At 35.2% G+C, this 12,324-nt stretch overlaps 1 protein-coding gene across 1 annotated transcript; it reads right to left on the bottom strand.

Moving 5' to 3' along the window:
- Positions 1–1,317: 1,317 nt before the first annotated feature.
- LOC131164613 (non-specific lipid transfer protein GPI-anchored 7) lies at positions 1,318–4,216 on the bottom strand. The gene is made up of 3 exons (XM_058121917.1): positions 3,678–4,216; positions 3,069–3,107; positions 1,318–1,619 (listed from the first exon to the last, which is right to left on the bottom strand). Exons 1-3 carry the CDS (start codon positions 3,994–3,996, stop codon positions 1,525–1,527), a joined length of 453 nt encoding a protein of 150 aa, XP_057977900.1. The 5' UTR covers positions 3,997–4,216; the 3' UTR covers positions 1,318–1,524.
- Between the last annotated feature and the right edge of the window lie 8,108 nt (positions 4,217–12,324).

Raw genomic sequence — 12,324 nt, 5'->3', positions numbered from 1 at the left:
ATAGTACTGGATAGGGGGCTGTGCAGAAAGGAATTGATAAAAAGAAAGATAGGGAGGTACAAGCAATACAAGATCACTCCTTATGGAGGAAGTAATGCCAGATGACAACAAAATGTTCAAGTCTTAGAAGGAAGATTTCCAAGGAAGACAAAAAGAACAATTTAATGAAAAGAGAATAAAATGTGTGATAATGTTACTAAAAATGAATGAGAATCATATCTTAATCATGTGTTAAACTCAATTTTGTTCATTGATTTATTTATTTTCTTTATCACTTTTATGATTATCGAATGGGAAGCATGTATTTATTTGTGTTTTTTAATTTTTTTTTTTTAGATCTTCAAATAAACATAAAAAATGCTACCTTATTATTTAATTTTTAAAAATGTATTTAAGAAATAAAAAACAATGAGAAGGTATTTTCCAACTTTTACACAAATTTAAAAATTAGAAAACATTATGATATTTTGATAATTATTGAGAAATCATAAATGAAAAAGAAAATTATTTTACAAGTAAATAGAGCCTAAGAACCCCAAAAAGAGTTTTTGTGTTAGTATTTTTGAAAATAAAAACAAGAGATCATATCATTTTTTTTTTTATATTACGTTTACTAAGCTATTTTTAAAATTGTTCCACTAAATAAAAACATAAAAACTACATTGATAAAGGGTAATTCAAGTGAATTTTCAATAACAACAAAAACAATAGTAATCATCATCATTTTCCAAAGAAAGGAAAATTGTATCCAAAAATACAAAAAACACTTTAAAATTATTTATTGGAAAAAGTATATTTTACGAATGTTCTTGGATACATTTTTGAAAATGATTTCTTTTGTTAGACTCCAAAAATATTTTTTTTTTTTTCAAAATATTTAACAAAGTGCAGACATTTTACAAGTACGTATAATCATAGCTCCAACCACTTCTGATCTTGCTAAGGGCATATTTTGTCTAAGTTTCAAGCACCTTAGAGTCCCATTTGGAACTTAAAAAATATAGAAATAATATATATATATATATATATATATATATATATATAGATTTACTTTCTCATTTTTTATTATCAATAAAAATAAGAAGGAAAATAAAATATATAGCTTTTTGTGAATAAAATTTCGATTTTACATATGATTAATAATTTATCTTTATCAATTTTTAGTCATATTAGAATAAGTTTTCATTATTAATGCTTTTTGATGTAGAGAAAAAAAAAATACAGTTCTTATTTATCTTGTTTCAAACCAAAATCTTTGATCCAAACAGACTTACAAAAAATAAAAAGTATTTTCCAAGAAAACAAGCCCAAAGCACAGAAAGAACAATTACAACATATTAATTCAACAACAAATTTTATAGCAACAACAACACTGTTGAATTCAGATCAATCTAATGAAGACCCAATATTAAGCAAGCAAGAAGGCCTCTATACGTGGAAATCACACTGAAAACAATCCCTCCATAGTCAGTACATTGTCTAAATAATGTCCGTCTATTTCCTTCTGTGGGTTAAGAAGGAACTCTAGTAAAGCATCACGGACGCCCAAATTACCACTAAGCTCCACGCCCCAGTCCATGCATTGGAGACTCCGCCATTCTCATCTTTTCCAGGTACGCCTGCACCATTCATTCCAGCATCATCAATAGACACACAAACAAAAATGAAGCATTTGCTGTTGTATGTATAACCCTAGCATGACGTGATGTTGAAGGCACTGGGTTTTGGTAATTATTCTCACTCCTATATATATGAAGAATCCTAAAATAAGGCTTGTGGAATTTAAACTCCATCGATGAAGACAGGGTAGAGGATGGTGAAAGGCAACGAGGCAAGCAGGTCATAATCGGTTTATACATAGTAATCTTGGAAGGATATATACGAGACCACCCTCTGCTAAGAAGAAGATGTAATGTGGATGCTCAAAAGGGAACATGCAGACAATGTTATAATATGTTCGATTGTACATTTCCTACACGTACCATGGCCCTAATAGACAGCTACCTTTACCAATCTCGCAGGCAATTGAGTTGAACCATTCCATCAAAAGCCATACTATTGAGGTTTTTCGTCTTAATGGGAAAACTCAACGTCCAACTTTCAGCTCCCTATTTTGATTACAAGTTTTCGAGCCTTGTTTGGTATTGGTGAGGGTCGTCGCTAGTGTGGAAAACCTTTTTAGTCCGCCCGCCCCCTTTGACCTGCTAAAGTTTAAATCCAAAAAGTGCTTCCTACTACTGCCCAAACATGCCCTTAGAAGCTGTGCATGGACCAACATCTAACGCAAGGCTAAGCATTTTTTACTTTGACCTTAAAATACAAAAAATATTTTGTGCTAAACGCAAGATACATTATATACCTTAAATTAAAATAACTATAACATAACGCCTTCATTCTAGGTTTGAAGAGGCATTAAATTTAAATTTATATTAAATTTAGATAAAATATAATTTTAAATTATATTAAAATTTATCCAAGCCATACAGAACTGAATTTAAAATTCATGTTTCCAAAAGTAATGTCAAAGTATTTATATAAAGTACAATCTCCTTTAATTAGAAACCGTTAATATTCTTAATGGATTTATAAATTTATTTCTAAAAATACCCTTAAGTGAATGTTGATTTAAAAAAAATTGATTGATGGGGCGTGTCTTCTTCAAATTCCTCCACCTGTCACTATTTATTTTGGCTGGTTGCGAGTTGCAGTTAGGGCTTCTAACTCTAAACACAGTAAGCATTTAAAAGAAATTGTTAACTTAATTTTTATAATTCATTTTTTTTTAAGTTTTATGCAGTGGATGTTTTAATTAAAAGCTTTTATTGTTATATATATATATATATATATATATATATATATATATATATATATATAAAAGGAATTTACATGCTTCATTGATGGTGGAGATGAGGGAAAGAATTCACAAGAAAACGAAACGATAGATGAAGCTGTGAAAAACTGAGAAACTCCATATGAAGCTGACTGATATATGCAGCCTATTTCCATTAACAAAAAAAAAAAAAAAATAGAAGAAGAAGAAGCTACAAGCCGAGGAGACAATTGGTTACCTGGAGGCGCCGGTACTGATGTGGGAGACGGGGCAGAATCTGTATCAAAGATTCACGAGAAAACAAAACGAAAAATGGTTAATAATATCTGCATCAAGGAAAATAAATGGTAGAATAAGAACAGAACAATTTAAAATTCAATTGAGGAAACTAAAATTCCCAAATAATGATACTGTTAAAGATCAGATTTTGAGAGCTGATAAGGTGGGCCAATAAAATGCGTTGAAATTAAGGACTTGATAACAAACCAGAGTAGCTCAAAGCTGAGGAATCGAAGGAGGAGATTAAAGAGTGAAAATTTTCAGATTAATTTAGTTGAGAATTATGTTCAAAATTAGGACCTGTAGGAGGTTGTCACAAGAAAATCGATGAAGATCAAACTCAATTTGATAAAGAAAATAATAATTTTTCGAGAAATGAAGCATTAAATCAAAAGTAGCAATTTGGAGGAGCCGTCCGAGTAAACTCAATTAATTGAGTTCCCCATTTTTTTTTTTTTTCAAAATGGGAATAGAACCAAAGAATTGACGAAAGAATCACAGAACTAATTCCTCAAAGAGAGAGAGAGAGAGAGAGAGAGAGAGAGAGAGAGAGAGAGAGAGAGAGTACTGTTGCTGCAGATATTGACGTTGCCGGGGATCTTGCAGTGTTGAGGAAGGAGAAGAGCATCGGTGACGTTGATACCGAAGGTTTTGAGCAAGCCGGGGGTATTGTATAGGGTGCAGAGGCAGTCTCCCTCATGCTCCAGCGCTTGTCTCAGAGGATCGCAGCACGATGCCGGTGGGTTCGTCGAGTTTATGTAGTTCGCACACGGCACCAGCTTCGACGCGCACGCCGGCGTCTGCTGGCCCTCCGCCACGTTCGTTGTACCCATCAGTACCGCCACCACCGCCATCGCCGTCAACACACAAATCCTGTGATAACCCATCTCTCTCCGTCTCTCCCTGACTTTACTTCCAGGCTGCTGCCGCTTCTATAAATTATATAATATCGGGCTTGTTTGGTGGATTGGTAATTCTTTCTTTTAAGAAATGGAGAAATCTTCTGTTCCCACACGGTTTAAATTTGACCAATCATAAAATGACACAATCCTATCTCATCTCAGCCAAGAAGTCTGCCTTCAAAAAGTAGGTCGTTTGTGATTTACATTAAAATATTAAACTTATTTTCATTTGTATGGAGGCAAAAAATGATGGGAGTGACATTTGTATTTTTTATGATTAAATTAATTGTTTATAAATTTTATATGCATGAATTATTATCGTGGTTATTTTGAATTACTATTAGTAGTAGGGGTATTGATGCCTAGTTAGTTAAATATTAACTCTTATACGAGGTTTAATAGTTAGTCAAACATAATGAAGAATTTCGGTATCTTATTCAACAAAATCTATTTAATTAATTTATCTCAAATTAGTAAATTTAACATTGGAAATAAGTCAACTTAACATCATTATATATAATAACAAATAGTAATACAACATATTTATATTCTTGCAACATTGCACGGGAAAAAAAATGGAGTTGTACTTAATTGTTTTAATCTATACTTTGTTTTGAGACATCCTTACATAATAGTCCCAACTTTAAATTTCATCTTGAAACATAACAAATCCATAGCCCATAAAATGTCCCATCATAACAAACTCGGTACCTACCCTTATTATATGGATAGTGATCAACTCTAAATGTTTGATCTCTGAAGTAAGAAGCCAAAAACCCCTTACAAATATTGTGAAGACAACTGTATCATTTGTATGCTTTTTACAATAGAGTTGCTTAGTGCAATTGGAAATCTAGTCAATATTTATCATTAATGTGCCATTATGTTAGAAAATTGAATGGGTAGGAATAATATCACATAGCTGAAATAAGAAATGAGAAAATAGGAATTGACACTAACATTTACGTGGAAAATCCCCAAATAAATCGAGGGAAAAATTATGGGTAAGAGTAGAAGGAATCCACTATGAAAAATAATGATATAACTTCTCTCAAATTAGGAGAAACTAAAAACACATGCTACAACAAATATACTTTGCAGGAGAGTACTTCATTTCTCTCTCTAAAGGTGGAGTTGGAGATGCTTGGGATGATATCTTCCTTCAATATCACTTCCCTATTTATAAGGGTTTTGTAAGCCTCTTTTTTAAAGTCGTCAAATGAATAGTGCAACAACCTTTGTAAACTTGTGCAACCACCAAATGAATAGTGTAGCCACCATATAAAATAGTACAGCCCCTATGTTAGACTTTGAATGCTAGAAATGACTTTACAATTTAACATTCTCCCACTTAAAGTCATTTTCAAACCCTTTTTTTTTTTTCTTTTTCCTTTCATCCTTTCTAGTCTTGCCAGTTTCATGCCACTTACGTTTCTGTTAGACCATAAGAGGATCTACACCATATGAACTTGTTAGTGTTGATTGGTTTTGTCATAACATCTGCTAGGTTGTCTTTGGTGTGAATCTTTTGCATGTCCACACTTCCTTCTTCCACAACTTCTCGAATGAAATGATACTGTACTACAATGTGTTTTGTCCTAGAATGAAAAGCCGGATTCCTTACAATATGTAAGGCACCCTGATTGTCACAAAATAGAGAAATTTTCTCTTGATTGTGCCCAAGTTCTTCCAATAGTATTTTAATCCATATTGCCTCCTTGCAAGCCAGCGTAGCTGCCATATATTTAGCTTCAGTCGTAGACAATGTAACAACAGTTTGCAACTTTGATACCCAACTTACTGCTCCTCCTGCAAGAGTAAACACATAACTTGTAGTGGATTTTCTTTTGTCAAGATCACCTGCAAAATTTGAATCAATATATCCCCTGACAATAAATTCTGATCCTTCGTAACATAATGCAGCATCTGAGGTCCCTTTAATGTATCTTAGGACCCTCTTCACAACATTCCAATGCTCTCTACTAGGATTCGCCATGAACCGACTGACCGTACCAACTGCTTGAACAATATCTGATCTTGTACAAATCATAGCGTACATTAGGCTTCCCACTGCTGATGCATACTACACATGAGACAATTCCATCCTCTCTGCTTCATTGCTAGGACACATACTTGAGGATAATTTATAATTGACAAGAAGTGGGGTAGGAATTGGATTACAATCTTGCATGTTGAAGCGTCGCAAGACTTTCTTCAAATAATTCTTTTGAGAAAGCCAAATCTTCTTGTTTTTCTGTCTCGGTTAATTTGCATCCCTAAAATCTTGTTTGCTGGGCCCAAATCCTTCATATCAAGCTCCTTAGCCAATTGTGCCTTCAATTCTTGGGTTCTTTCTTTCTTGGGGCCTACAACCAACATATCATCCACATACAACAATAAAATAATGAAATCATTATTACCAAACCTCTTGTAGTACGTACAATGGTATGTACTGAGTCTGTTGTATCTGAGGCTAATTATGAAGGAATCAAATCTCTTGTACCAACATCTTGGCGCCTACTTTAAGCCATATAGAGATTTGGTTAATTTGCAAACCAAGCTTTCTTTTCCTTTTTCTTCAAAACCTTCTGGTTGGAGCATGTAAATTTCTTCTTCAAGTTCTCCATGAAGAAATGCAGTTTTTGCATCTAACTACTCTAGATATAAATCAAACACATCACACATAGCCAATATAGTTCTGATAGTAGTAAGTCTAACAACTGGAGAAAATATCTCATTAAAATCAATACCTTCTTTCTGAGCATACCCCTTCACTACCAATCTTACACGATATCGTTCCACCTGATCGTTACCATCTCGTTTGATTTTGTAGACCCATTTATTTTCAATGGCTTTACGTCTATGTGGTAATGGAACAAGCTCTCATGTATTATTTCTATACAAGGCTTCAATTTCTCCCTGCATTGCTGTCATCCACAAAGAAACATCAGTGCTACTAATAGCCTCATGGAAAGTTGATGGCTCTCCATCTTCTGTTAGAAGACAATATGCAGTATTGCTTGCCATTACATAATCTGAGTGCCATGATGGTTTCCTTGTTTCATGTACTAAATGTCGAACTTCTGTATCATTGGCCTCATTTGGTTTTTGTTCCTCATGCTTTAGTGCGGATTCAGAAGAATCTTTATTTCTTCTATCTGAACAATAGTCGTTTTCGAAGTGTTGTTGTTTTCTTTATTTTGCATTTCATTTTTAGCAAATATCACATCCCTGCTGACTACGACCTTACGGGCAGTGGGATCCCATAGGCGATACCCCTTGACTCCATCAGCATAACCCAAGAATATGCATTTCCTGGACTTTAGGTCCAGTTTAGTTCTTTCCTGGGCATTACACATTACATATGCAGGACATCCAAATATGTGAAGAGAAGAATATTGGGCTGGCTTACCAATCCACATCTCCATCGGTGTCTTCAAACCAATTGTTGCTGACGGTGACCGATTTATCACATAACAAACGGTTCTGACTGCTTCAGCCTAGAATGACTTGGCTAGATCTGCAGTCTTCAACATGGCTCTGGTCCTTTCCATTATGGTTCTATTCATCCGCTCTGCTACGCCATTTTGCTGAGGTGTATGCACAATAGTGAACTGCCTTTGAATACCCTCTTGCTTGCAAAATGAAATAAAATTGCCATTTTATATTCTCCTCCATTATCTATCCTTAAGTATTTGATTCTTTTTCCAGATTCAAGTTCCACCTGTGCTTTGAATTCTTTAAACACTATAAACACATCTGACTTCCTCTTGATTGGATACACCCATAATCTCATGGAGTAGTCATCAATAAATGATACAAAATAATGTGCTCCTCCTAGGGATGGAACTGGTGATTCCCATACATCAGAATGAATCAAGTCTAGAATGTGTTTGCTTCTGGCAGTACATCTTTCAAATTTTAATCTATGTTTCTTACTTATAACACAATGCTCATAGGAAAGTAGACTTACTGATTTGAGTCCGGGAAGAAGACTACGTTATGAAAGAATCTTCAGACCACATTCAGACATGTGGCCAAGTTTACAATGCCACATTATCATTGATTCCTTCTGGGTTGATGCAACTAATGCATCTCCCTGTGGCATAGTATTTTCCAGTAGTGTGTATAGATTTGCCACATTCTTTTATGCTTTCATCAATACAAGCACACCTTTGACAATCTTCAAGATCCCATTTTCAATAAGGGTCTTACAGCTGAGGTCATCTAACTATCCAAGAGATAGTAAATTTTTCTTCAAGCCTTTCACATGTCGTACCCCTTGAATAGTGCGAATTGTACCATCATACATCTTCAGTTTGATATTACCAACACCAGCGATCTCTAAGGCATGATCATTACCTATGAATACAGATCCGCCTGAAACAGGTCCATAAGAGTGGAACCAGACTTGGCGAGAGGTCATGTTCCAGGTTGCTCCTGAATCCATGATCCATACATCAGTAAGTTTCTTACCACCTTTCGAGATAGCTTCTGCTTCGTTGTACAGGATTTCACCATCACTAGAAGTACTCGCAGTGCATCCTTGAGAAGTGTTCTCCTCAGGAGCTTTCCCTACATTCTACTTCTTATGCCAACAATCCTTCGAGATGTGCCCTCTTTTGCCACAGTTGTAGCATTTAAAATTCTTCTTACTACTTGACTTTGGTCTACCATGATTGTGACTCCCATTAGGGCCATATTCTGTTGATCTTCCTCTTGTCATCGGTAGTACCTCAACTTGTTGAGAATTGGACGATCTGTCTTCCTTGTTTTTGCATCTGGATTCCTCTTCCAGAACAGCCACCGCAACATCATCAAAGACTATATTATCTGACTGAATATTATTTGTAATGTTGATGATGAGTTGATCATACAAATCTGGCAGACTTTGGAGTAGAAGCTCCGCTCGTTTGGTTGGCTCAATCTTATGGCCTAACGTTGTCAGTTGGGAGAACAACGTATTAAGATTGTTGATGTGGTCCGTAACCGATGTGGGCTCACTCATTCGAAAGTGTAGAGTCACCTCTTTAAGAAGTTCTTATTGTGAAGTGACTTTACCTCATAGAGCTTTGTTAGCGCATCCCAAATTTTTTTTGCTGACTTCTTCTCTAAAATGCTTGATAACACCGAATCTGCTAATGCTAGATGAAGATTTGCCACAACATTGTCATCCATCTCGTTCCATTTTTTGTTAGTTATCCCCGTTGGTCTGTCTCCAATTGCCGCTAAGCAATTGTCCTTTCTCAGGACCGCCTTCATCTTCAATTTCCAAAGGGAGAAATTACCCCCATTGAACTTCTCAAGTTCGTACTTTGTTGCCATTGTAGTAGATAAGATCTGCTCCTCCACTAAACTGGCTCCCACTTTTTCACCGTGATCAATACCGTATACGTGAATAGTATCGTAAATGAATGGAACTGTATACTTGAACAAATCTCGTATACGTTCACACAATACTATAAAAGTATTCGTTGACGCGTGTGAATAGTAACCGTGAATAATAACCCCAACCCAAAGGCCGTAAGCCAAGGCTCTAATACCACTGTTAGAAAATTGAATGGGTAAAAACATTATCACATAGCTGAAATAAGAAATGAGAAAATAGGAATTGACACCAAGATTTACGTGGAAAACTCCCAAACAAATTGAGGGAAAAACCACGGGCAAGAGTAGAAGGAATCCACTATGAAAAACAATGATACAACTTCTCTCAAAATAGGAGAAACTAGAAAAGGCTACAACAGATATACTTTGCAGGAGAGTACTTGATTTCTCTCTCTAAAGGTGGAGTTGGAGATGCTTGGGATGATATCTTCCTTCACCACCACTTCCCTAATTATAGGGGTTTTGTAAGCCTCCTTTTCAAAGCCGTCAAATGAATAGTGCAGCCACCTTTGTAGACTTGTGCAACCACCAAATGAATAGTGCAGCCACCTTTATAGACTTGTGCAGCCACCAAATGAATAGTGCAGCCACCATATAAATAGTACAACCACCATATGAATAGTTCAACCCCTATGTTAGACTTTGAATGCTAAAAATGACTTTACAATTTAACACATTATTCATTTGCAAAATAGTTCCCATTATAGCACAAGTTACAAACTTAATTGGACTGTAACACTCAGATTACCTAGTTTGCTTATTATATATAACCTTCACCAAAGTAGCCTATAAGCATGCAAAACAAGACACCAATCAAATGATTGATATGTTTTAAATCATGGGGAGTGGAATAGATTTTGTTTATCAAGTTAGATTATAGTTAACAAATACATGCCAAAGTGTTTTAGCGAACTACTCCAAGTTAAACATTGAAGGCATTAAGGGCAAGAAGTATTTCAAAGTCATGAGAATGCCATGAACACATGAGAGAAGGAGTCAAAAGGGAGGTTTCCTTGTGAAATTTGTGCAAACTTGTGAAAGGACAACACTTGGAAAGCTTTCAAGAGAAAAAAAACATTATTTTTGTTCTTTATAATTGCAACAACATACCTATCCTTAAAGAAATGACAAATTCTATATTTTTCTTGAATAAGTTGCACCTACATACTCTAGCTTCAATAAAATGGATACAACTTTGAACACACTTCTAAAAAATCTAAATTGTCTCCAAAAAAATCAAAGAATAAATAGAAGTTCAAATAGGAGTGTACCTTTAGGACTTGTTTAGTATCAACATACTTACAATTTAAAAATGAACACACTTAAAAAAGCTTAAAATCTAACACATTCGTCAACGTCTCAAGAAAATTTATTAAGGGATAGATTTTCTTTCATCTTGCTTGTTCTTGCCCCTTCATAACATTTTAGAATTCTAAGAAAGACATCAAGTCACTAAAAGAATATAAAGTATTAAAGTATTCACTGTTCACAGAAAAATTTGTCATGATTATGACAATCAAAGGGAAGCATAAGAACACAGTTAAGAAATTTTATTTCACAACTTTCCTCAAGTGTAGCTGGATTTACTAGTTAGATCAAAGGAGAGGCCAAAGGCAATTAATGCCTAAAAAATTACTTCACTTGAGACATCTATTTTTACCAATGTTGTAGAACTTATTTCACATTTCAAAACAAAGTCAAATATGCATATGTTGCTGCCAAAAATTAAATGGCTTCATAGGGGTTGACCTTCGACCTTGATCACCTAAAAGGAATCAAACAAGTATAGCTTGGAGGATCCGAGGTATAGTCCGAAGGATCATTCCAATGCTTAAGCTAGGAATCGAGGGAGGCTTAGATTGTAGCAATAAAGAAGAATGGATGAGAATGTGTGCTTACCTCCTCCCAGGGCAACCATTTTATAGTAGTGGTGGTACACCTGTTAGAGTTGGTGTATTCCCAAGAGAGGGGGTGAATTGGAATTTTTAAACTTTTCTCCTAGGTAAAACTGGATGTTAGCAGGATATTGTAACCTAGGGTCTTTCAAAGCAATCTCTAATGCGCCGATCAATATAATATATGAAAATTTAAATCATGCACATCATTCATACCATAACATACACATGCGGTAAATATAAATTGCAAAAATGTAAACAGATACATGATATGTTATCAGGGTTCGGCCAACTGTTCCTACGTCCCTGCTTTTAGCTCACAAGCCCGAGGATTCCACTAACGGCTCACTTAAGGGTGGAGCAACACCGATTACAACCAGGTCAATTAGCACAGGGCTGACCTCAACCTTTACAACTAGGTCAATTAGCAGGGCTGACCTCAACCTACACGCCTTAACAGGATGGAGCACCTACCTTTTCTAACCAGGTCCAAGCCAATCTGGGACTATTTGAGTAAGTTTTGAAAACGTTTTGCAACCCAAAAACCAAATATAAGCTTCTTAAGATATTGCAACACAAATGCAATACTCAGAAGCTTAGGCTAGTCTTCTTAGGATAGGCTTATGAACAAAGCCCCCTAAGAGAACTTAGGTTTAGCTCTCGTTAAAATCATTTCAATCAAACAAACAAGGAGAGCAAATCTTATAGAACAACTACACATAAATCACACTTACAGAATATATTCGAGTGGTAAGATCTGATAAGAATAAGTGTTAGAGGCTAAAAAAGGAGTATTATAATTTTTGGAATTTCAGAGTATTTTTCCTAATTGATATGCCTAATCTTCTACTAATTTTCCCAAATGAAGAGGTATTTATAGACATCCCATGAATTGTGACCGTTGGGGACAAGATTGGGATTATTAGAAAAGATTAACGATATTTTTATTATTTTAACCCTGTTTTAAAAAATTAACCACGGTAAAAAACTCAGGGCAACCCGAGAGACCTGGTCGACTGGAAGCTTTTTA

This window comes from Malania oleifera, chromosome 9 (genome assembly GCF_029873635.1).
Source record: "Malania oleifera isolate guangnan ecotype guangnan chromosome 9, ASM2987363v1, whole genome shotgun sequence".
NCBI lineage: Eukaryota > Viridiplantae > Streptophyta > Magnoliopsida > Santalales > Ximeniaceae > Malania > Malania oleifera.
Note: the sequence above shows the minus strand (reverse complement) of the source record. Positions and strands in the feature narration are given on the sequence as shown.

Coding starts and splice junctions, on each gene's coding strand:
- LOC131164613 (XM_058121917.1), bottom strand. CDS start 3,996: ATGGGTTATCACAGGATTTGTGTGTTGACGGCGATGGCGGTGGTGGCG. Junction 3,108..3,677: donor CGTCAATATCTGCAGCAACA/GTACTCTCTCTC, acceptor TCTTTGATACAG/ATTCTGCCCCGTCTCCCACA. Junction 1,620..3,068: donor ATCAGTACCGGCGCCTCCAG/GTAACCAATTGT, acceptor TGAATGGTGCAG/GCGTACCTGGAAAAGATGAG.